The following is a 26,183-nucleotide window of genomic DNA, read 5'->3' as shown; positions in this document are numbered from 1 at the left end:
CTTCAGTGAACTAGTCTTTATCCTTCTACCCCCAGCTCATAAGTGGTTCTGCCAGTGACTGAGGTCAGTGGGCTGCATGGGAGGCTGCATTTCATAGCCGCTGATTCTTGCATGTAAATACAGGGAACCTGAGGCATCACCCTCAGTCCCTCTTTGACCCAAAGCAAGGAACTTCATCCAGCTGCTAATGGTTTCACTGTATCCAGAAAGGCAGGTGGCTGAGGTTAATAATACTCATCTCCTTCAACATCAGCCTTCCTGAGCTCACCCCAGAAGTTCTTCGCATGGTATCTCTTTGTATACTGAGAGGTTAGAAGGTTCTGAGCTAGCTTTTGCAGTTTAAGTTTACTTTTTTTTTTTTTAAGATTTTATTTACTTATTCATGAGAAACAGAGAGAGAGAGGCCGAGACACAGGCTCTATGCAGGGAGCCTGATGCGGGACTCGATCCTGAGTCTCCAGGATCATGCCCTGGGTTGGAAGGTGGCGCTAAAGCGCTGAGCCACCCAGGCTGCCCAGTTTACTTTGTTCCATTCCCCTTCTCCTTCCACTCCCGAGAGTACGTTCTGTGCCTGGACTGGGACAAGCAAGGGGGCAGGCTTTGTTTATGGCACCTCAGCTAGGGCCCCCAGCTGGGTCCATCTCTTCCCAGTTGTGGTTTATCTTCTCAAGGCCACACTCCAACTCCGGACCCAGGACACTGGGATCTAGCGCTTCTCTGATGTCTCCCTCTTTGGTGGGACTTTGTGCCCTGTATCTTTGCTTCCTTTCCAGTTCCTTTTTAGCCAATGCATACTTTCCTTTCTCAAGGGAGTGTCTGTCTTGTAACTGGGCAAACACTGCTCATACGTTGGAGATATTTTTGAGTAGATCAAAGGCTCCTGAAGACATTACCATAAAGGTAGCCTTGGAGAGAGGTGTAGAAGATGGGTCATTTTTTAAATTTTGTTTTAAGATTTTATTTATTTATTCATGAGAGAGACAGAGAGAGACGCAGAGACATAGGCAGAGGGAGAAGCAGGTTCCATGCAGAGAGCTCTACGCGGGACTCAATCCCCTGTCCCCAGGATCACACCCTGGGCCGAAGGCGGCGCTAAACCGCTGAGCCACCCAGGCTGCCCAAGATGGGTCATCTTGTCAGGGTTATACTGACAGCAGTGGAGATAGGCTGCCTTTCCAGACTTGTGATCCTCCTCCTCAACCCACTAGGGCACTTTTCTTTCCAAAATGAAGTCTACAGGAAAAATTTTTACTGTAATATGATATTGGAAACTGGCAGATTAAGTCCGTGCTCTTCTCCCAGAGACGATGCAACAGAACTTGGGTTTGGGTGGGTTTGTGCTTTGACAGAGGGCTCTTTCAGCACCAGGAGTGGGTAAATCATCTTGTTCTGAACTGAAGGATTACTTAGGATGGGGGATGCTGACACAGGGAAGAACAGTAGCAGGAAGCTTTGGCTGAGATGTCCATTTAGCCAATAGACCCATTATTTGGGCCCGGTCCTCCTCATTGTAGTATCATTTGATATCTTAAAGGAAAGCCCACATAGATGACGAAGTCCCAAGTGTGTTTTCAGGTTCTGTGGCTTGGGGAGACTTGTTTAACCTTTTGAGTTTGTTTCTTCCTCTGTAATGGGCTAGAAATACCTTCCCTGTAGGATTGAGGTGAAGCTCAGGTGTACAGAAGAGCTGGGTGCACGGTGAGCATTGAGTCAGTGGCACCTTCTACTTTGGTCACCCCCAGGATTATTACTAATATTGTTAGTTGGGAGTACTGAGAAAGCTCTGTTAACTTAGGTCAGGAGGAATTTACCCCCCTCTTCTCTGCCCCCAAGTTATTTCAGTATGTCTTCCCAGCCAGTTATCATCATGATCATGATCAGTGAATGATCAGTGATCAGTGAATCATGATCAGTGAATCATGATCTGTGAATGTATCTGTGGCTATTACAACATTTGTAACAATACTGTTGGGTTATTCAACACTTTTTTCACCTGTTCACTTAGCAGAGTTTGAGTACTCTGCTAAGTGTTATATAGAGTAACTCTCAGTGCTGAGGCCATAGCAGTGGATGCGGGTCACATCTCATGGACTTTACATTCTGATAGGGGAGGCAGATAACAAACAAGTGAGAACGAGCTGTGTCAGGTGCTTGGGGTTCTAAGGAGAAAAGTAGGCCAATAAAGAGCACCTGTGACATAAACATGATATAGGTGGCAGGAGTCCCTTCTGATAAGGGCCATTTGAATGGAAGCCACTGGCTTCTTTAGAGTGGAGAAATGCCTTGATGTGATGTGTGTCATTACCGTGTCACTCTGACACCTGTGACAGGTATGGACTGGAGAGCCAGAGAGAACAGGAAGACCAGTTAGGAGTCATCCAGGCAATAGAAGATGGGGGCTGGAGCTGGCAGTAGCTGTGGAGGGAAGAAGTGCTGCAGTCTGGATCTCTTGCAAAGGAGAGGTCAACAGGATTTGCAGTAGTTTACTGTGAAAGAGCAAGGACGGTCAGAGATGCTTCACCAGTTTTCTTTTGAGCAGCCAGAGGCAAGGAGCTGCCATGTGCTGAGATGGGGCAGTTGTGGGAAGAGCAAGTGCTCTGGGAGGTTATGAGTTTGGTTTGGGGCATATTGTGGTGTCTCCTCTTGCAGATTCAGTAGGTAGGAGGAGCCAGAGATCCAGGGAGTTAGGCTGACTTCTGACTGTTACCTGAAGAAGGTATTTAGAATCATGACAGAGTCTGAGGGCTGGGCTGCAGGTCCTCAGTGGTTAGGGGCTGGGAGAAGAAGAGACCTGGAAGAAGCAAAAGAATGGATTAGGAAGAGGACTCGGATGGGCGGCAGCTGGGTGAAGAGAAGCCTGTTGCAGAGAAAGTTGATCTGCTTTTGGATTTGGTGACATGGAATTGAGTGATTGAAAAGAGTGAGTACTTGGAATGATGGGGGTAAAAACCTGAAAGAGTGGCTCAAGGGAGAGGTGGAGAGAAGAAATGCAGATAGCTTTTTAAAAGGAGTTTTACTATAAAAGAGAACAAAGATAAGGGAGAGGCTTCTGACCAGTGCTATTGTTGTTAAAGCTTGTTGCCATGCTCAGTGGGATGGTCCAGTAGGGAAAGGCTGGCCTTGTAGACACTGGTGGCATGGTGTCTTTGGGACCCAGTACCCCAAGGCTAAGTGGAGGATCACCAGACACGAAAATTGGCCAAGCAGCCCATGAAGGTGCAGGGGGGTGGTTAGATTTGTGGAGGGAGTGTTCGAAGTTGTCTTCTGCGTGCTTCTACTTTCTCTGTGAAATAAGAGCATTGTTATCCACTGAGGGCTAGTGGGGGCGGAGGCGCTGCAGGTGTTTCCCTTTCACTTCTCCACCTGGATGGTCCTAGTTCTTTGTCCTTGACCTAAACACACTGTTCCACCATATTTGCTAAACATTAATGTGAATAATCATGCTACCTAGCAGGGACTCTTCTTTTTGACATGTAACATTTCAGAAGTGGCTGTCACGGGAAGTCATTTCAGCAGTGAGCTGCGTGTCTGAGAAACCACGCTTGTTCCTGTACTTGAGTGCTGCCTATTCCGGGGGCCTTGAGCAGGAGGGCAGTGGCTCCACAGGGATCCTGCACACATCCCCATGATGAGGGGGTTACAGCTGGATTAGAGGTGGAGGTAGGAAGAGGAACAGCATGAACTGAGGTCAACATAGAGTGACTGTGTGGGACTCAGGCAGAATCCTTACCTCTCAGGTTTTGCTAATACACAAATAGCTGTTTTTGAGTAGAATTTGTTGAGATGGCACTTGTGGAGTTGTCGTAATATCTGTGCTCTGTTATGGAAGTGTCCAAAAGCGTAAAAAGAGGGTAAGGTTGATGAGTGTCCATGTGAATAGTTTTCAGAAGAGTAAGACTCTTCGTTTTGCAAAGATGAAGATAGAGAAGAGGCGTCACAGAAGGAATACAAGCAGATTTCAGGAATGCTTGACTTTTGGATCTGTTTCTGAAGCTTGAAAACAGTTGCCCTGAGCTTTAGGGTAAGAAGAGAAAGTTCAGATTGTTTTCAGTTCTTACCAAACTTGTGGGATCTCCATGCAAGGTTTAGGTGTATTAACTAGACTATTCATATGGGAAGGGAGGAATGTTCAGGGCTGAAGCAGGCCATTTTGATGCAGTAGTAGTAGTTCCAGGGGTCCCTGAGAGACGTATATGGCTTTTAACTGTTTTCTTCTCCTGGTCATGTGTACAACAGAGACTTCCTACCCTTTCTTCTTTCATCCTTGACTTGTGCCATTCCTGGTCCTAGAAGATCATTTTGCTTCTACCTGGAAATGGATGCCCATAGGTTGTTTTATTCAGCACATAGTTATATTACTTGGGTTGTTGGTCACATGCATGCTAGGCACTGGGAATGTGAAGATGGAAGGAAACAGTACGTATTCTTGGGGAGTTCATTGTCTGTCAGTTTTTCTTATAGCAGCCATCAGTTCTTACGCTCAAATATTTTAATGATATCTACAGTAAATACAAAATGCAGGCATGGCAGGAGATGGTGAGTCTGATCTCACTTTTGTCTTTTGTTGTTCTGACTTTTTTTGTGTGTGCCGATTTATCTTCAGAGAATCTCATCTTTCAGGCTCTCACTTCATTGACAGGATGTAGTACATCCTATCAATGCATCCCTGGCATACTAAGATTTCTGTAGGTATAAGAAAAGAAATTCTCACAGTTTGGGGACACAGCATGCTTCAATAAGATACGTCGTGGCAGAACCTGTGGGAAGGAAAATAAGACAGGACATTTGATATTTGGCTTAGGGTTCCAGAAGGAAGGGACTGTTAGAACAGTATAGGCCAGCTGGGAGCCTGCCATTACAGCCCCGGGGCCTCGGAGACTGCACAAGGGAGATTCTGCAGTCACCAAGGCAAGGATCTCCACATGTGACCCTATCCCAGGGGATGGTGATCACCATGGTGAAAGGCAGTCCCCACGGAACCCTCTCTTTCCCTCTCTTAGTCTCTCATTTAAATTTTTTTTTTAATTTTTTATTTATTTATTTATGATAGTCACAGAGAGAGAGAGAGAGGCGCAGAGACACAGGCAGAGGGAGAAGCAGGCTCCATGCACCGGGAGCCCGATGTGGGATTCGATCCCGGGTCTCCAGGATCGCGCCCTGGGCCAAAGGCAGGCGCTAAACCGCTGCGCCACCCAGGGATCCCTCATTTAAATTTTTTTTCTGATAATAAAAGTAATAAAGATACCTTAATAAAAATTTAAAACAATGTAGATAATGATAAAGTGGAATTTCCCTAGATAATTAGTATTAACAGTATTGCTTGCATGCTTCTTCTTTCATTCATCTGACAAATACTTGTTACACATACCCCTACTATGTGCAAGGGGGTATGGACAAATGCACAACAGCCAGACAGGTCCCAGCCTTTACAGAGCTTACATTGTCATGAAGGACAAAGGCAGCGGAAAAGGCAGTGCTTAAATATGCAGTAAAATTGAAGGGGTGCAAGTTGGTATAAAGAAAAATAAAACAAGGCGGTGTTAAACACGAGACAACAGGCCTCAAATGGAGTCCCTTATGCTAAGCCGTACGTTGCCAAACCAAGACCTAACTTAATTATAGCTTCAGCTCTCCCAAAAATGGAATCTTAAACCACTTGTTCAGGAAATGCCTGATCAGCACTAGTGAGTTAATCCGCCTTAACAGGCCCCTGCCATCCCTTAAAGGAAAGGGACCAGACAAAAAACAATCCACTTTTTTGCCCATTGTAACTTCCTTGTTCATGCTCACTTCTGCCTGTAAAAGCCTTTCATTTTGTATAGCTCTTCCATGCTCCTTTCTGTCTGCTGAATTAGATGCTGGCTGAGTCATGAATTGTTGAATAAAGCCAATAAGATCTTTAAAATGCACTCCGTTGAATTTTTGGCTTTATGTAACAATCGGTAATGCAGTTGTGTGTAAAGCACCTGAAAACAAACTATACTGTAGTGTAAAACATTCTAGTCTCTGGCAGGAGAATAAGGCCTTTTCACAGCAGCACAATTCTGCCAACATCCTCATGAGTTTTTGTTTTCTTCTCTGGGAACAAAGAAACATTTATGGATTGTTCTTGTGTATTTTATTAAGGCCTTAATGTTTTCTTTTCTTTTTCTTTTTTTAGAACATCTTAAATTTTTAATCCGTTCTTTACAAGTTACCTCGGCCACTTTTGATTAAGAATACTGTAGAAAGTTAGTAACTGCCGCAAGCAAAGGCCAGGCGGCGGCACGTGTCAGTTTTCCACAGAGTCCTGCTTTGCGGGGGGTCTGAATGCGCTGCTCGGGGTCTCCGCTCCCGCCCACTGGAATCGGTGGTGGCAGAGTTTAGTCGACAGGTGGCTTCTCCCCATATTTCTTTGTAAGCTCTTCAGTGTTTTTACGATCCTTAGAGTATTTATTCTTCAGCCACGTCGGCCCGAAGTGGGTACTCAGGCTGGGGGTCATTCACCAGTGCTCTGAGGGACTGGATTGCTTGGTCGGTTTTGGGTGCTGGCTTCCAGTTTTCAGCACTAATTACTGGCAGACAGACCTGCCCCTTTTCATCAATGTTCGGGTGATAGATCTTTGTTTTAAATGTGATCTTCGGTGGTTTGAATGGGTACTCTGCTGGAAAGTTGATTTCGATTCTGAAGGCCCCCTTATCATATGGAGGGTTGTCAGGAACAGTAAGCCCTTGCCAAGTCAATAAATTAGCCTCATCACCCTGGATGTTACGGAAGTTTTTCATTCCACGTTTGCGGGTTTCTTCAAGCTCCTTCATCAGCCTCCTGCTGGCCGCCGTCTTGGATATGGTACTGCTCTTTTTTTTTTTAGATTTTATTTATTTATTCATGAGAGACACAGAAGGAGAGAGAGGCAGAGACACAGGCAGAGGGAGGAGCAGGCTCCATGCAGGGAGACTGATGTGGGACTTGATCCCGGGTCTCCAGGATCACACCCCAGGCTGCGGGCGGCGCTAAACCGCTGAGCCACCTGGGCTGCCCAAGGCCTTAATGTTTTCAATTCTATTGAGTGAAATTGGCCCCGTTACTCCCTGTGTTCGAATAAGATTTTGAAGATTGTTCTTCAGGTTTCCACCTGTGAACTAAGAAAAATGTAACCAACTCTTAGTCTTGGGGAATGAATCCTGGCTTTACATGTTATGGAAATGTTTACATATTATATATTACATACATATTTTACATACTGTTTACCCTTGAACAATATGGGGGATGAGGGTACCCAACCTCACACGCTCAAAAAACTGTATATAACTTTTGAGTCCCCAAAGCTTAACTAGTAGCCTACTGTTAACTAGAAGTCTTCCCAATGAACAGGTGATTAACACATATTTTCTATGTTATGTGTATTATGTACTGTATTCCTACATAAAGTAAGCTAGAGATAAGAAAATAATATTAAGAATGCCTAGGTAGCTCAGTGGTTGAGCATCTGCCTTTAGCTCAGGTTGTGATCTTGGGGTCCTGGGATCAAGTCTCGCATCAGGCTTCCCTGTCTGTGACTTTTTGGGGTGGGGAGTGGGGACCAGAGAGGGGCAGAAGGGAGGAATTAACAAGGACAAGATGAAACTTTTGGGATGATGAGTATGTTCACTATCTTGATTGTGGTGATGGCTTCAAAAGTGTTCACATGTATTAAAATTGATAAAATTAGAAACTTTAAACAAGTGCAGTTCATATCAACTGTATCTCAAAGCTGTTTAAAAAATAAAACAAATGTTATAGAGCTTTTATGTGAGCATTTTGAAACAAAAAAAAATTTTTTTTTTCCCTAACTTTCATTCTCACCTGTGTACTTGACACCACCCAGAACTTCTGTGGGTTTGGCTGCCACCAGCCTTGGGGATTCTGAGCATGGTTGGGTGATCAGAAACCCTAAGGAGAAAACCCAGGGGGACTGAATTTTATTCTCTTTCATTCTAAAAATTTTCTAGATATCATTCCAAATGAGGATTTTGTTGGATTGGAAGAGTGGACCAGATCCAAGGACCTGAGCTCAGTCCAAGGACTTGAGCTCAGTCCCCAGCAGAGGCCTTATCTTGAGCAAATTATTTAATAGCTATGAGCTTAGTTTCCATATCTCTATACTGGGAGTGTTCACTGTCCTGCCTGCTTCACTCAGTTGTGCTAAGATTGCAACAAGATCAGATCAGCATTAAACAAGTATAAAGTGGCATAATGCTTTTCTCTCTCTCTGTCTAGTCTACCATTTCTGTCAATTTAAAAGAACTTCACAGGAGACATCTATTTTACATGTTAGTTTGTTTTCCCAGTATGTATATACTTCTTTGAGATATTAAATTACTTATGTTGCTAATACATGTTCAGTTCTTATATTTTTGCTTTGCATTGCCACAGGTTTCAGAACTTTCTCAGATACCTTTTTTGGTGTGAAAGTAGGTTTGGAAAGCAGGTACTTTCTTGTTCTGGTTGGTAAAAAGTACTTAGTTCTGATAAACAGTTCTAGAGCAAGACAAACAATGCTTCTTGAGTGAACAGCTAAATGAAAAAGGAGCTAAACTAATTTCCCAAATGAGACAGCCTTTTGGAAATATTTATTGTGGGAAAATACATGTAACACAGTTTACCATTTGTAAGCGTACAATTTCATGGCATTAAGCACATTCAGAAGTTGTGCAGCCATTGCTACTCTCCGTCTCTAGAACCTTTTCATTTTCCCGAACAGAAACTCTGTACTTATTAAACACTAACTCTTCACTCCCAACCTCAGCCCCTAATGACAACTGTTAAACCTTCTGATGACTTCAGGTTCCTCATAGAAGTAGAATCAGAATATTTGTCCATTTGTGTCTAACTTATTTCACTTAGCATAACGTCTTCAGGGTCCATCCACGGTGTGACATATGTCACAGTTTTCTTCCTTTTTAAGGTTGAATAATATTCCATTGTGTGTACATAACCACATTTTCTTTGAGACGGCTTTATTTTTATTAGGGATGAGGAAAGTTAAAATTATTTTCTGTACTTGCACTGTTGATAAGATAGAGAAGCAGTGTATAAAAAAAGGAAAGCAGTGTATTGATTTTTGCCAGTATAAACCTTCCTATCATTTGTGCATTAGCTCTTACCGCCATCGAAAATCCAGGACTTGTGCTGTCCTGACTGGGCCAGGAAGAGCAAAACCCCATATTAGATGCTAAAGAGATGTCATTATGCTAGCTCCGTTTGAGGAGTGAGGCCAGAATTTTATCTTCTTGCCTGTAACCAGTACTGCTTCCATAAACGAAAGAAAGCATATAGGAACAAGAGCCCTGAAGTGAGATCTGGGGGTTTCTGGAACGAGTTTTGCCCTGAAATGAGGTCCCTCTTGTGTACAAAGCAAACAGAAAACGGGACAACAGGTGTGAAGAGGAAGGCAGGAAAAATGGAAGAAATCTGTGGTACCATTCCTGAGAAGCAGGAATCCTGAATATTGGCTTAGGGGGCCCATGGCAGTTTTTGAAGTAAATTTTTGCTGCATGGAAGAGAAATGAAAGAATAAGGACAGTATAGAAAGTATCTTATAAAGGTAAATTTATGTAGTGTTTGAATACTGAGACGGTGTCCTTTGTATCTTTTTTGGTATTAAAATGTTATCAGATTAGCTAGTTTTTGAAATCCTCGCTTGGTAAAACTAAAAAATTGGTTAACACTGTGTCAGTCCTCACTTTGTGGAAAATTTTGCTAGTTCGTAGCTTACAAAAATCTAGGAACTGGTGTGTGTGTTTGGTGTGTGTGTGCGCGTGCACACGCATTTGCATAGTGGGGGACAGGTAGGGGTAGGTTGGGAGAAGCCACCTCTGGAGAGGTGAATCAAGCCTGCTGCTGATTCCAGGCTGTGACTGCATATGAGGGCTGGCCACAGAAAGATCTGATGGGTGGCTGCCACTTGTGTGCAGTATGGTTCCACTGTACTTAATGCCTGTGTCCACTCAGTGGACCTTTGTGTAGGAGCTGAGGCTACCACACCAGGTCTTGATCTGAGGCCCCTCAACAGTAGGAACGCTGTGTTTGCAAAGCTTTGAAAGCAGCAGTCTTCCTGATCAGCCTACATATCTTGTGTCCCAGCCTCCCCTGTCTTTCAAAAACAGCATCTAGCAAGTTGGTGATTGCTGATGATGGGCGAAAGGAAGGTAGGTGAAGGAGCTACAGAGTGCTAAGGGGTGGGCTCCTGAGGTCACAAGCCTGTGCAGAGTTGATGGAGGCTTGGCCTCCTTTGGGACCTTCTCAGTAGTTTAGCAGCTCCCATCTTATCAGTTTTGCCAGAGTGGCTGGCAGGGTCTGGATACCTGCTGCAGAGGCTGTGGGGAAAGCAGACCTCCAGGGAAAGCACTGCATGAAGCTCACCTTGCTAGCCCCTCTGCTGTCTGGTCAGTGACTGTGAGTCAAGGGGACCTTCCAGTTCACAGCATAAGTGACCACGAACATTGAAGGATGAATCTGTCCAGGATACCTGTAGTCAACTCCAGTAATGATTTCTGTGTTATCAATGTACACTCTTTTAATAGATCCTGGAAACTCAGTCTTCCCGGATAGGAAAATTCAAAGTATGGGATGCCTGAGTGGCTCAGTTGGTTCTGACCACCTCTTGATTTCAGCTCAGCTCTTGATCACAGGGTTGTGAGTTTTAGCACCACAATGGGCTCCATGCCCATTGTGTCTCCACCACAGACCCTAACTTTATAAGATATAGTCAGTATGGAATTGAGCTTATGCAGACATACTACATTAGTACGTTGACAGTGCTTGTTTAGGATCATATGATACGAGATGATTTTTATTCTTTTTAATGCTTTGTTGACAACTTTGCAAATTTTCTACATTTATCTGTTAATCAGCTTTTTTCATAAAGGTCTGAAAAAGTAATCCCTGTTGAATCTTGCAAGTATATTCCCTTTTTCCCTTTCCTTCTCACAGACATCAAAATTTATTTAATTCATTCATTCATTCATTCATTCATTCATTCATGAAAGACAGGGAGAGAGAGAGGCAGAGACACAGAGGGAGAAGCAGGCTCCACGCAGGGAGCCCGATGTGGGACTTGATCCCGGGACTCCAGGATCATGCCCTGGGCCGAAGGCAGGCACCAAACCAAATAAAATCTTAAAAAAAAAAAAGAAAAAGGTCTCTCTGGATGTGTAATAGGAGGGTAGTGAGATGGAGGTTTCATTTAGACGTTTCTTTTGGAAGGCCAGGGTATTGCTCTGAAAGCGGGGTGTGTTCAGAGAGTATATGAAACATAGTTAATGGTGTATGGGAAGGAAATTTTGCAACTTACAATTATATTCATATTTGAAATTAACCAACATACACATGCAGACCAATTATACATGCGTATAATTTAATTTTAAATGCATACATACAGAGGGCATGCTGCAAAAAATGTTGGTGGAAGGTATAGTCACAAAAGTTTGGGCCCACTGTTCTGTGCAAGGTATGTTGTTGGCCTGCCCCAGAGAGACAGCATTTGGGGTGGTTAGAGGCAGATGGAGTTGAGATGTGTTTTGGAGACTTGGTATAGGTTGGAAGTGGAGGGAGGTAGGGGTGAGGGACTAGTGTCAGGAATGACTCCTGGGGGCCTGTGTGGGTCTTGGGCACATGGTGTTTGCTGAGGTGGAGAACTTAGAGGAGAAGCAGATTTTGGGAGTAGAAGATCAAGAACTTGGTTTTGGAGGTGCTAATTTGAGTGGTCTGTGAGACTCCAAATGGAGATGGTGAGGAGACCATTCAGTCCTTCAGGTTCCACATTGTTGGGTCTTACCTTAGGGCCCTCTGGCAGGGAGAGGAATTTTGGTGAGGACAGACCAGGTCATGCTGCAGAACCCCTGGCTTTCAGGTATGTCTCACTCCCACTACATGTCCAGCCGTATGTCCATTGTAGGCTTGCCTCACTGAGGTCACCTGGGGAGCCAGGCCAGAGCAGGGGCTTCCTCCCTTCCTCCATCTTGCCCAAGGTTGCTGCTCCTAAAGTCTCTTCTCGCTTACATTTCCTCAGTCTCTAACTTTAAAAGGGATGGGGATGGCCATCCTACCATGACCCGGTGGGTGGGCGGAGAACCAGAGATAATTGGTGAGCAGCACTGGTGACTGCAGGTAATTCTGCAGAGGGGGCTCATGGGCTTGCCATCTTTAGTAGTTGATAGTGGGGGAGCACCCGGCATGCATAGCAGAGAACATCGTGCCCTCCTGGCCTTCTTTTGGGTTTGGGCATGCCCCAGGGGGACTCGGGAAGAACTCTCCTCAAGGAAGGTCCTTTGACTCAGTAGAAGGTTCAAGTATTCTCAGGCCCAAGGGTCCGACTATCAGCTTGTTAGAGCTGGACAGAGACCACCCTGAGGAGCCTGCTGGCCCCACAGCAAGACCTGTACCTGGTCTGGCCTCACTTCCTTTCTGATGCTGCATAAGGCATTGCTGGAGTCATTTCTGCATCAAACTACTGCTTTCGAACACTGGTGTGGTTAAAGAGTAATTGTAATTTAGGCTACCAGAGCAAGAAATTAGAGCTCAGGTGGACAATTTGGCCAAGGAAAGGGCCCCTGTCAGGGTCAGATGTGGCCCTCAGAATGTGTCCACCCACTCCCAGCCCCACAGAGGCCCTCTCCATTCAGTTTAACATTGCTTGCTCCAACTGCAAGGTACTGAGTTAAGCATTTCGTTTCCTTGCTCGTTTACTCTGCACAATGGGCCTTATAGGCAGATTCCCCTACAGTTGAGGACATTGAGGGTCCATATTGGTTTGCCCAGGGCTCTGGGCTCTGAGTGACAAGCCAGCTCAGCCCTGCTCTGGTGCAGTGTCCGCCCAGAAGGAATCACAACACACTAAGACTCCAGCTGCCTGAGAGGGCTTAACTGGGGGCCTCTCTCTGGGTCTTTGCCAAGTCTGTTCCCTCCCCTAGTAGAGGAATCAGGGCAGGTTGTTTGAACATCTATCCTGGGAATAGTAAGATGAAGAGCTAATCACTATCAATTGGGAGGCCAGAGGGGAAGCAGGCAGCACTCCTGTAGCACCTGACTCAGCAGGGCCTGCCCAGTTGTCATTGGTTTCCCACAGCTGGAGAAGGTAGCTTGGCCCTTCTACCAAGGCAGTGTGTGTTCTTCATCTGTGGTGCATCTGAGGGATGTTTATGGAGCCTGTGCAGGTGGAGTCATTCCCCAGTGCAGTGCATGAAAGGTCCTGATTGTGGGGAGGTGAGCAGTCTGGGGCAGTAGGGGCTGGCTGAAGTCACACCCCCAGGAAGGCCAGGGCAGCCACATTCCCTACAGTTTTAAATGCTTGGGTGTCATTGCAATATGGAAAACCACCATCTGGCAGCACACAGGTGTGACTTGAATAGAGAACCTTGCAAGTGCTGGGTGTTGATTGATTCGTGGCATCTTAAGGGGAGTGTGAGGGCATGTGCCAGCTGCCCCGTGGGGGGCCCATGGACTATGCAAACCTCAGCAGTTTGAGTACCAGGGGCAGAAAGGAACCAGCAGGAGGAGTGACTGGGGGATCCTGACCTTGGGGGTCATTTTCCCTTGGATGTTTTGCAAATACTACTTGACTGGAAGGTTCTGGATAATACCCTTAAGCTATACTTTACTTTTTCAGCTCGAAGTGCAGGAACTGCATGTATATAAGCAAGCTCAGTCACCCAAGATTTCCTCATCTGTGGGGCTTCCTTGGTTCCTGGATTTGGCTCTACTCTCTCAGGAGGAGGACTTTCTTTATCCACCATCAGTACCTCATACTATTACCCTCTTTTATAGCTCAGAGTGGGGAAAAAGGAGACTGCCTCCTTAAAGTATGACAGTTTTTATTTCGTGACATGCAATCAGAGATCTTTTAAAAAATAATGCCTTTTGAATTTTCTCAAAGAAAATATTTTGCTCTTTTACCAGGAAATGGTAAAAATTAAAACGAACAAATGATAACTTCATCCAACAGGAGTTTCCTTAGCTTGAGTTCAGAGAGACAGTATTTCTCCTTAAGCATGACAAACTCAGCCTCATTCTTTTTTCTGTATTGCCATTAAAAGTGAGGACAGGGATCTGTGTTTTAATAGCTTCATTTATTTAAAATCTTCCAGTTTCCTTGTGAAAGATGATAGCAGATAATGAAAATAAGGCTCTGCTAGTCCTAACAGTCTAAAACAGACTCACTTCCTAATACCATTTGGCTCAGAATACCCAGCTATAGCTGCTCAGAGAATGTGATAGCATTTATTCTTTTTTTGTTTTGTTTTGTTTTTTTTTTTTTTGTGATAGCATTTATATGAGGGTGGGGGCCTTTTGGGAATGACTGTACCATTACTTTTTCTATCTCCTGGTCCAAGTACAAAGTCTTGGACAACTCAGACCTCTTAGAGAAAAATAACGTCTCCATTGTTCAGTTATGTTTGTGTATCTCTTTAGAAGGCACAGAAGGAGAAGATAGGAAAGAGAAAACAAAGTCGGGTTAAGGTAAGAGACAGACATGTGATTGAGGCAGGTTTCTAATTCTGAGCTTCTGGAGAGGCTTGAACACTGTCAGCCTAAGAAAGCGGGAAGGATGGGCAAAAACTATGCAGACCAGACAAGTTCATATATATATATGTATATTTATATATGTGTTTATATATATTTTTTATATATACTTAAATGTATGTATATATATTTTTTAAAAGTTAATTTTTTCTGACAGTACAGTCCTGTTTTGCATAGGATTTTGTGGACTTAATTTTTTGACTTGCAAGACTTCTATGGTATTGCCATGTTCCCCAGACTGCATAAGATCCTGTGTATCTGTATAAATGGTGTGACCCAAGAGTATCCTTGTCTTGGACATCAGCAAAAATGGTCTGCGTTCATTTCCACATGGACAATGTCTCTTATATACAAGCTGTAGTTTTCATCTGTAATATGTGACATGCAACATTTTAGCTCAGAAGGCATGAGGCCTGGCAGTTGATGCTGAAAAACCAGATGCTTAAAGATTCTGAACTGTTGGGCACCTAGCCATGATCTCATGGGTCATGAGATGGAGCCCCATATTTGGCTCTGCGCTCAGTGAGGGAATCTGCTTAAATATTCTCTCTCCCTGCCCGCCCCCAACTTGTGGCAGGCACTCTCTCTCAAATCAGTCAATCTGTCCATCTTTTAAAAAAGTTCTGAGCTGTAAAGTGTGAGTAAACTTCAGTGGAAGGCCATGTTCTGGTGCCAGAGCTGAGTCCAGTTTGAAGGTCCTCCTGCTGTTGGCAGTAGGAGCCAGTAGGTACAATGCAACCTCCTTTGTTTTTTTGTGTTTTTTTTTTTAAAGAAATTTGTTTGTTTGTTTGTTTATGTGTTTGTTTATTTATTTATGAGAGAGACACAGAGGCAGAGACATAGGCAGAGGGAGAAGCAGGCTCCCTGCAGGGAGCCCAGTGTGGGACTCTATCATGGGACCCTGGGATCACAACCTGAGCCGAAGGCAGACACTCAACCACTGAGCCACCCAGGCACCCCTGCAACCTCCTTCCTGACCCTTCCTGCTTCAGGCTCTACCCACACCCTTCTACCTGCCAGGAACCCCTGTGTCAGGCCTGTGGATTGGCACTGCAGGTCGGAACAGCCTTTTGGGCCAAATTCTGGTTATTAGGTTTTGCTTCCTGCCAAATGATACGTCCTGCTTTATTAAACTTATTTGATTTGTTGAAGCCAGAAACTCCTATCCTTTTTGTTTATTTGCTTATGGTTTAAGTCTTGAAAATAAGAAACTTTAGATCCTAGAGATAAAGGATTAAAGAATTCATTTGGCCACTCTAGGATAGACTTTCTTTGTCCCCAAATTCTCCATCCCTCCCAGGTTACACAGAGACTAGGGGTGAAAGAGTCAGTCATCCTCAGCACCCTTCCTAATGCTGGGGGAGGAAGATACCAATTAAAACTCGGAGATTCAGGGGGCAACACATTAATGATTACAGCCGTTCTTTTTTTCTTTTTTAAAGATTTATTTAGAGGGCAAGTGAGCACATGTACACAGGTGGTGGGGAGGGGCAAAAGGAGAGACTTCAAGCACATTTTCTGCTGAGTGAGGAGACCAGTGGGGCTCCATTTCACAACTTGTGAGATCATGGCTTGAGCTGAAACCAAGAGTTGGAGGCTTAACCGATTGAGCCACCTCGATGCTCCTAAGGGCAGTCATTCTTATTCTTTATTATTTTTTTAAAGATTTTATTTATTTACTCATGGAAGATACAGAGAGAGAGGCAGAGACATAGGCAGAGGGAGAAGCAGGCTCCCTACAAGAAGCCCGATGTGGGACTCTCTATCCCTGGACCTGGGATCACTCCATGAGCCAAAGGCAGATGCTCAACCTCTAGACCATCCAGGCGTCCCAAGGGCAGTCATTCTTTGATGAAATATTGATTGAGCACAGACAAGGGTCAGCACTGAGTTTGACTCCTCAGGTAGATGGAAAGGCACTGCAGGTGAAGTGGGCAGCCAGGCCTGAGGTCTGCAGGGAGCTGCTGGCTGGCATGGTCTCTAGATCCAGGCCAAATATCCTTGTTTCCTCAACTTCCATGAGATCACAGTTGTTCTCCAGCAGGAGACCTGGGTCTGGTTTCCAGGGACAGAAACTAATGTTCCCAGGTCCTGCTCTGAAGTGCACCCAGCCGCTGCTCGGCCAGCACAGAGGATGCATAGGACCGGCTTCGGTTTGGCTCCGTTTCCCCCTCTGGACTCTGCATTTCTGAGTGTGCATAAAGAAGTTACCATATTCTCAAGCATGTGTTTTGAGTTGGTTATCTTTTTGTTTGAAGTATAGTTGACACACAATGTTACATTAATTTCAGTGCAACTAGTGATTCCACACAACTTCAGTAGGTTGTACTTCGCTGAACCACAAGTGTAGCTACCATCTGTTACCAGACACCACTGTTAACCATACTGTGTTCCCTGTGCTGCAGCTTCCATCCGGTGACTTACTCATGTCCTTCTGGAAGCCTGCACCTCCCCCTCCCCTTTCCCTATTTTGCCCATCCCCCACCATCTGCCCACTGGCAACGATCAGTTTGCTCTCCATCAGTTTGTTGAGTTTTAATAAGTTCTTTATAAATTTTGGATACTAACCCTTTATTGGATGTGTTGTTTACAAATATCTTCTTCCATTCTGTAGACTGCCCTTTAGTTGTGTTTTTTTTCTGTGCAGAAGCTTTTTTATTCTGATGTAGTCCCAATAGTTATTTTTGCTTTTATTTCCCTTGCCTGAAGAGACATATCTAGAAAAATGTTGCTATAGCTGATGTCTTATTGCCTGTGTTCTCTTCAAGGATTTTTATGGCTTCAGATCTCACATTTAGGTCTTTCATTCATTTTGAGTTTATTTCTGTGTATGGTGAAAGTGGTCCAGATTCAGTCTTTTTGCTGTCCAGTTTTCCCAACACCATTTGTTGGAAGAGACTTTTTCCTATTGTATATCTTTATTTGGGAAGATTAATTGACCATATAATTGTGAGTTTGTTTCTGGGTTTTCTGTTTTGTTCCATTGATATATGTGTCTCTTATTATGCTAGTTCCATACTGTTTTGATTACTACAGCTTTGTAATATTAGTTGATTCCATAATTGTGATACCTCTAGTTTTGTTTTTCTTTTTCAGGGTTGCTTTGGCTATTCAGGGTCTTTTGTGGTTCCATAAAAATTTTAGGATTGTTCTAGCTATTTGAAAAATGCTGAGGTATTTTGATAAGAATGGCAATAAATATGTAGATTGGGCAGAATGGACATTTTAATAGTATTTGTTCTTTGGATCCTTGAGCATGGAATGTTGTTCCATTTCTTTGTTTCATTTTCAATTTCTTTCATCAGTGTTTTATACTTTTCAGAGTACAAGTCTTTCACTTCTTTGGTTAGGTTTATTCCTAGGTATTTTATTCTTTTTGGTGCAGTTATAAATGGGATATTTTAATGAAGATTTTATTCATTTATTCATGAGAGAGACAGAGAGATAGAGGCGGAGGCACAGGCAGAGGGAGAAGCAGGCTCCACGCCAGGAGCCCCGATGCGGGACTCCAGGATAACGCCCTGGGCCAAAGGCAGGCGCTAAACCGCTGAGCCACCCAGGGATCCCATGATTGGAGTGTTTAGTCCATTTATATTCAAAGTAATTATTGACAGACATGTATTTATTGCAATTGCCTACCTGTTTTGTTAGTCAGTTGTATTTTGTGAACTTACCGGAAGAGTCTAATAAACAACCAAGTGACTGTCATTAGAGTAACTTTTAGTGTAGTTGCTTGGTTGGAGGCACAGACTGTGAAATGGAAAAAATTGTGGAAATCTTAGGCAGTGGAAAAAGTTGCTGATGGTTCTGATTTTTCTGCTTTAATGATCATAGGACAGTAATTCTTTGATCAAGGTTTCAGTGGTGCACAAACTAGGCATGGCATTGATGGCGTCTACAAAGGTGAAAGACAAAGTCTGTGCTAGAATGAGTTCATCATGTTGGAGAAGAGAGCTTTCCTTTACCAACCATTTGAATGGTTGGGCCTGTGAGTTAACTGAGAATAGATAAAGTAACTGGAGAAAAGTTTATTATGCATGTAGGAATACTCTAAGGAGAAAGAAGCTCCCAGAACAGCTATATAAAGGTTTATATACTAGTTTAATAGAGGGAGGGGCAGGATTAGGATTAACCTCTGTAGGGTGGAAGGTTCTGATGAGCCCTCTTTACACAGTTTTTTCATAATGTCCCTGTGCCAAGGGTCAGTCACCTCCCTGACTGGAGGCATTGCTGGAAGGGCAATTTGTGGCAACTGACTCTTATAAACCTCCAGTCAGAGAGGGAAAGTTGAGATAAGATTCCTTTCTGTATAAGTTGTAGCTCAGATGTTTTCACTTTGAGGTGACCTTTAAGCTGTTTCTGATGGGTTATCAGTCCCCACATTCCCCTCATTGCAACTTCCCAGGCAGTTTCCCAAACATGGGGTGGTTAGTTGCTGCAGGGAGGACTTAGTTACTGAGGTTGAGATAACAGATCTGCAAAGGGAAAAAAAATACAGAACAAGGAAGTAAAACAGAAAACAAAGATGAATGGCTAGAGCAGATTATGAAGCCAGCATCTGAGTCCAGAGGGCAGTCAGTTGAGGATTTTTAAACACTGAATTTGACATATTTTTAGGTGGTGGAGTGAGAGTGGCAGTGACAACACAAAGGATTCCCTGGTTTGAAGTGAGTATCTCTGGCAATGCTGTCCTACACCCTGTTACCGTAATGAGCCCTTTGGAGTTTACATCAAGTTGACTGGGTTCAACTTGCAAGACTGCTCCCATCCTTGGGGAAAGTGGAAACTACAAAACAATCTGGAGTCCCAGTATGGGTCTGGACAGCCAAGTTGTAGCTTTCAGTCACCCCACGTCAGGAAGCTGGGCAAAAAATCAGAAGTGTTGCATTGGAAGGTTGTAACCAGATATTGAAGGCAAGGGGGAATGGGTGGTACTTGGCTGGCTCAGCTGGTAAAGAATGTGACTCTTGATCTTGGGGTTGTATGTTGGAACCCCACATTGAGTGGAGAGATTACTTAAAACCTTTGAAGGAAACTGAAAGAATCAAGAATTTAGTAGGCTCTGACAAAATGTGCAAGGTGGCAGGATCCAGTCCTGTTTATGAGTAGATAATAAAACCTCTGAGTTAATGAACAGAAACAGAATCTGATAACCCACGTGGTTTTTTGTTGAAACATAAAATTTTTTGATACATTCACTTCCTTTTTAGATCAAGGATAATCAAAGTAAGATGATTTTTCTTTACAAAATAGTTCTCATTAGATTTGGCCTGATTATTTACAAAAGTGCAGCAAGATTGCCAATTGAACACATAGGTGTTTTTAAGTCTGTGTTGCTGGAACTTTTTATAAGGGATCTCAGATTAAACTTCTAAAAACCACTCAAGCTGAGTGAAGTAAGCCAGTCGGAGAAGGACAAACATTATATGTTCTCATTCATTTGGGGAATATAAATAATAGTGACAGGGAATATAAGGGAAGGGGGAAGAAATGTGTGGGAAATATCAGAAAGGGAGACAGAACGTAAAGACTGCTAACTCTGGGAAACGAACTAGGGGTGGTAGAAGGGGAGGAGGGCGGGGGGTGGGAGTGAATGGGTGACGGGCACTGGGGGTTATTCTGTATGTTAGTAAATTGAACACCAATAAAAAATAAATTAACTTTAAAAAAATAAAAAATAAAAACCACTCAAAGCTAGGAAGCCACTCCAGGAAGTGCAGTACTGGTAGATTTGGATGGAACTCCTCTCGTCTTGAAGTCCCCAAAATATCTTATGGTCATTGGGACTGCCAGATAGTGACCTACCTGTAAGTAAGGCTGGGACCTTTTAAGTCAAGTACCAGGACTGTTTTTCCAAGAGAGCTTCTTTGTAAGCAGTGGCTCCAAAAAGTAGATGTTAGTTCCTTAAAGCTGTCTGATTATATGTGATGGTATGCATCGTTCCCAAGTATGACACTCCACTCAAATTATAAACTGTAATGGATTGCAAACACTTTCAGGGAAGAATCTGTGTAAAACAACTATCTGTGGATGACAAAAAACTTAAAATGACCACGGTTAAAGATCTGATGAGAGTTCATTATAAAAAAACAATTGTCAAGGAAATTTGGTTATTTCTGTGACAGATAGCATTTTAAATCTTAACCAGAGTTATGACTGGTTATACTAGGCATATATATTACATTATGCCAGGTATACATATCATGGGTAGTAAGGGCATTGACACATTTCTAGGAACTGCCTACAATTTCTGAAATACTTACATTACTGATATTTCTCATGTAAATATAACCTAGGGGAGGTTGAACATCTCTTATTTGACAATGCTGATATGCAACTCAACATATCAAACCTAATTTTTTTTAAGCTTTTATTTTAAGTAATCTCTATACACAACGTGGGGCTTGCACTGACAGCCCCAAGATCAAGAGTCACAGGCTCTATGGACTGAGCCAGCCACACATCCCAGAAACCTAATTATTTTTAACATCTCTCTTTTCACAAGATAAAGAACAAATCTTTGTGACTTTCCAGGGACTTTCTGGGAAATCCCAAGGTCAGTTTGAGATGAAGGTTTTATTAGGATTTGATATGGGGAAGGAAGGCAGACTATCGCAAATTGTCAACAATGTCAAAAGGTTTGAACGCTTCGCTAACTAGGATCCTAGGTCACTGTGAAAGAATACATAGCTACTTATTTAAGCAAATTGACAATAAAAGAATTCAAAGTAGCTGTAGGAAATAATATGATTGTAACAAAACAACCCTAGGTGTTTTAAAAGTGAGAATATTTGGTTAAATAGTCAAAAACGTGATAAAGATTAAAATAAGGCACAGGAAAGTATTCTGGTAAGACATAGAGTCTTTGTCTTCTAGGCAGATAGCTTAAAATGTAAAGAAAAAACCTTTTATAGTTCCTTCTAAGGGCATAATTATTGCCTAAGAAAATTTTAACAGTAAGAAACCAAACTCTAGTTTTACATAGGTATTGTTGATACCAAGGCTTATTTAAAAAAAAAAACCAAAACAAAACAAACAAAACCTTATAGATAAATTCATCCAGTCTTAGCCAGCTTTAACCACACAACATGAAATTCTTTTTGACAAAAGTTCTGCAACTTTCTGAATCCATCTGCTCTCCCTTTTTCTTATTCTGGAAAAATAAGTTGTTTTACTTTAGTGTAAAATCTATTTTTCTCAACAAAAATACATTCTGTGTTCCTTGTATATTTTTCATGCAAAGTTGCCTTTCACTCTTATTTCTAATGGTTTCATTTACATATTATGGTTAAAATTTGTAACCATTAATCTTTATCTTATAGAGGAAAATGAAAATGATTGTGAATTGTCTGTCATATACCAGCATTTTGTAGCAGATTAGCAAATTTTTTGAATATACCATTTCAGTTTTTATAGGTAAATGCTTCCTCACAGTACAGTTTTTCAGTGTGACCAAAGGGACATGTTTATTAACAATCTCAAATACTTATTTTTAGCATCTTTACTGTATAAATATAAAAAGGTAAAAGTATATAACGTTAAACTTATGCTTAAAGATTGTTTTAATGTTTTCTTACCTAGAATTAATTTAGATAGTTAAGGAGTATTTATTCTTTAACCTATCCTAACGTAAAGATTTTCAAAACTACTTTTAGGCATATATATTATGAAACATAATTATTGTTAAAAAACCCATTTATAATATATTTATTTCACTTATATCAACCTGATATCTGTGTTCTTAACAATTATGCTTGGGTTGTTCTGAAAAGATTCCATAAGACATTAAGCAAAACTAGCCATCATCAAAGTTATTTCCCTGTTAACTGTATAACATGTGCATGTTAGGCAGGTATCAAAAAAATTATAAAAGCAAAAACCCTAAGAAAGTTAAATACATGTTTTTTATGTTTTATTGCTGTGCTTAATATATGCATGAAGGAATGGATATCAGACAATTTTTACTGCAAATTTACTTGGTAGATTTACTTGTAGAGAGATTATTTTATTACTCAAATGGAATTACAATCTATGCTTATAGTATACTTAAATGCTGATAACTCAGAAGATGTACCTGTTTTTATTAAACTGACAATACCAAACTGATCTTTACATGTGAACTTGAAGCACATTTGGATTAGTTCCTATATTTCTGAGATTTTGAGGAATATTTAATTTATATCAGTGCTTATTTCTCTCTAAGCCAATTAGAAGAGAGCTCCTTTAAGGGATTTTATAACTTAATTTGGTAATACCATCTGAAGGTAGGAAAATAACACATATAGGTAATGTGTATATACATATATACATACATACATACATACATACATACATACATACATACATGAAATGCCAACAATGCAAATAAAGATCTTACTGCTTTCATTCTGAAATTCTAGCCATGAGTCAGGCATAAACACACTAATAAAAAAACTCAGTAGCTTATGTAAGGGTTGGTTCCTGGCCCTGCTGGATGGTTTTATCTGAATTGTGTTTTTGGGAGATGGAGCAAGTTAAGATACTTAATATGAGGGCTGATATTTGTGGGAGAGGCTTTTAAGATTGTTGTCTCCCCTGATATGTAATTTTGGGTGAGGGACTTTATGGAAACACCAAGCAGCAGTCCAGGTGTTTCCATAGCTCAACCAAGGGGGTAGAATATCCAGCCTGTTTCTGATTCTCTTAGGCCTCAAGGGTTTGCGTTTGCTGGTCCCCGAGTCCCTTCAGAGCCCCTGATGGAGGCAGGCCCTGAAGTCCTACTGACTGCGGGGAAGGGAGAGGTCTAGGGGGTGGACTGAGGGCTGGAGGAGGCAGAAGGAGGAGCCAGGTGGGAAAGGTCAGTTCCTTGTGCAGTCCCGTCTGGAATCCGTTTGAGGAAACAGCTTGGGATTTATAGCCAACAAGCAGATTTAAGGAAATCAGTGGATGGAAATTTACTAAGAGGACATATCAAATGTAGAGCAATTCTTGCTAAATTGGCCTAATTCCTGCCAATGGCAGGACAAGGACTGAGACATCAAAAACAGGGGATGAGAGGCTTGATCAGTTATCAGGGTGGGGGAGGATCCATGCTAAGGGCAGACCAAGGTTGACTCCAAGTGAGCAAGAGGCTCAGATCTTGTTAAAAGCTGAGAAATAAATAGTAAGGGAATGTCTAATGGCGTAAAAATATTTTACAAGTTAGGTGGTATCAAATTCTTGGCTGTCAACAAATATTAAAGAGGGCTTAATTAAGCTACCAGTTCATCAAAAACAATTTTTTCACTCTGATTTTTGGCATATAACCCTGAAGGAATTAAAAGAAGTGGTGGTAATACTAAACTTCAGTTCCCATTTATTGATTGAAGAAGTCCCTAGCACTTACAATTTAAAAACAAAAACAAATAGAATTGATGCTAACCCCTGCCTTTATTCTGTCAATAAATTACATACATCTATACACATGATGCACTTGGAAAAGTAGTGGAATCCATCTCATTACAGGTGTATTTGTCAAAATATATTTGTCATCTTGATTACTGTGTATATTAATAATTGTAATAACTTCATCCAAAAGGAAACAGTTTTATTTTTTTTAAGATTTTATTTATTTATTCATGAGAGACAGAGAGAGAGAGACACAGGCAGAGGGAGAAGCAGGCTCCATGTAGGGAGCGCGATGTGGGACTTGATCCCGGGACTCCAGGATCATGCCCTGGACTGAAGGTGGCGCTAAACTGCTGAGCCACCCAGGGATCCCCCAGAAAGAAAGTTTTAATTTTTTTTTTTTTTTTTTTTTAATGATAGTCACACAGAGAGAGGGAGAGAGGCAGAGACATAGGCAGAAGGAAAAGCAGGCTCCATGCACCTGGGCCAAAGGCAGGCGCCAAACCGCTGTGCCACCCAGGGATCCCCAGAAAGAAAGTTTTAATGTAGAATCTTATTGCTACAGAGATTTAAAATGTTTTTATTGGGATCCCTGGGTGGCGCAGCGGTTTGGCGCTTGCCTTTGGCCCAGGGCGCGATCCTGGAGACCCGGGATCGAATCCCACATCGGGCTTCCGGTGCATGGAGCCTGCTTCTCCCTCTGCCTATGTCTCTGCCTCTCTCTCTTTCTCTCTCTGTGACTATCATAAATAAATAATAAAAAAAAAAAAAAAAAAAAAATTAAAATGTTTTTATTTCTGTTTTTTTTTTTTTAATTTTTATTTATTTATGATAGTCACCAAGAGAGAGGGAGAGAGGCAGAGACACAGGCAGAGGGAGAAGCAGGCTCCATGCACCGGGAGCCCGACGTGGGATTCGATCCCGGGTCTCCAGGATCGCGCCCTGGGCCAAAGGCAGGCGCCAAACCGCTGCTCCACCCAGGGATCCCCTTTATTTCTGTTATGCATTTTTGTTCAAGAGGGATATAACAAGAATATCAACAAATAGTTTGAAGTATAAAACATACTACATTAGGATTATACTGTGGGAAGCAAAATAGGAATGTAAGTTCAAGGGGAAAAAGGAAGCACAGGTTTCTGACCTAACAATTAGCATATTCATGTATTTTCAGAGGGGATGATAGTAGGTATTAAGTCACTATGGTATTTTGATTCTGTTGCATACACTTAAGAGAGTTATATACTTTAAATGATCAGTATTTACTGTATATCAAAAATTATTTCCTATTTAAGTGTGTCAACTTATTTATTTAATTTTAAAAATTTTTTAGAGATTATTTATTTGAGAGAGAGAGCAAGAGAGTGCTCACGAGTAGGAGGAAGGGCAGGGGGAAGGGATCTTCAAGCAGACTCCTTGCTGATCTGGGATCCCGAGTTGGAGCTCAATTCCAGGATCCATGAGACCATGACTCAAGCTGATACTAAGAGTTGGACACCCAACTGACTGAGCCCCACAGGCACCCCTAAAAACTTTTCTTTTAAGATTTGTTTGAGAGTAAGAGAGAGTGGTGGGCAGGATGGTCAGAGGGAGAAAGAGACTCCTTGCTGAGCACAGAGCCAATGTGGGGCTTGATCCCATGACCCTGAGATCATGACCTGAGTCGAAATCAAGAGTTCAGCGCTTAGCAAACTGTGCCACCTAGGCACCCTTGATTTTTCTTAAGATTTTATTTTTAAGTAATCTCTACACCCAACATGGGGCTTGAACTCACAACCCTGAGATCAGGAGTTGCATGTTCTTCCAAGTGAGCCAGCCAGGTGCCCCAAAACTTTTAAACTTAAATTGTTTGTATGTATGTATCTATGTTTTTTTTTTTTTTTTTTTTTTTTTTTTTTTAAGTAATCTCTGTGCCCAGCCTGAGGCTGGAACTTATGACCCCAAGATCAGGAGTTGCATATTCTTCCAACTGAGTCATCCAAGCACCCCTTTAAACTTATAACAAATTTTAGGGGTCAACTTTTAAATGTGCAAAGAGATACACAATTTAAAAATTCTTATGAGAGTGAGATAGCAAAAGCAATGGGAGAAGACTGGTCCAGATATTATCTGAAAACATGTTTAAAGAAGGAAAAAAAGTCAGGTCCTCAAGTCCTTACATGCTTGCCCGTTTCGTCAAAAGTGCACACATGTCCGGCTACTTGTACCTAGGCTGTGCACTGCTCCTCTGCAGGGGCATGGGCACCCTAGTTCCAGAGCCGTGTTAAGCAGTACAGTG

General features: G+C 42.4%; 2 protein-coding genes across 5 annotated transcripts in view; one reads left to right on the top strand and one right to left on the bottom strand.

Annotated features, from left to right (window-relative positions):
* The window catches only part of ABHD12 (abhydrolase domain containing 12, lysophospholipase), a 66,534-nt gene that overhangs the window by 4,735 nt on the left and 35,616 nt on the right, over nucleotides 1-26,183 (top strand). The gene's annotated exons all lie outside the window — the stretch shown is intronic.
* On the bottom strand, nucleotides 6,433-6,802 carry LOC102155658 (ubiquitin-conjugating enzyme E2 L3-like). The gene has a single exon (XM_038570233.1). The coding sequence runs from the start codon at nucleotides 6,796-6,798 to the stop codon at nucleotides 6,433-6,435; it is 366 nt and encodes a 121-aa protein (XP_038426161.1). The 5' UTR covers nucleotides 6,799-6,802.

Source organism: Canis lupus, chromosome 23 (genome assembly GCF_011100685.1).
Source record: "Canis lupus familiaris isolate Mischka breed German Shepherd chromosome 23, alternate assembly UU_Cfam_GSD_1.0, whole genome shotgun sequence".
Lineage (NCBI taxonomy): Eukaryota > Metazoa > Chordata > Mammalia > Carnivora > Canidae > Canis > Canis lupus.
The sequence above is the reverse complement of the archived record's forward strand: the minus strand, read 5'-3'. Positions and strand labels throughout refer to the sequence as shown.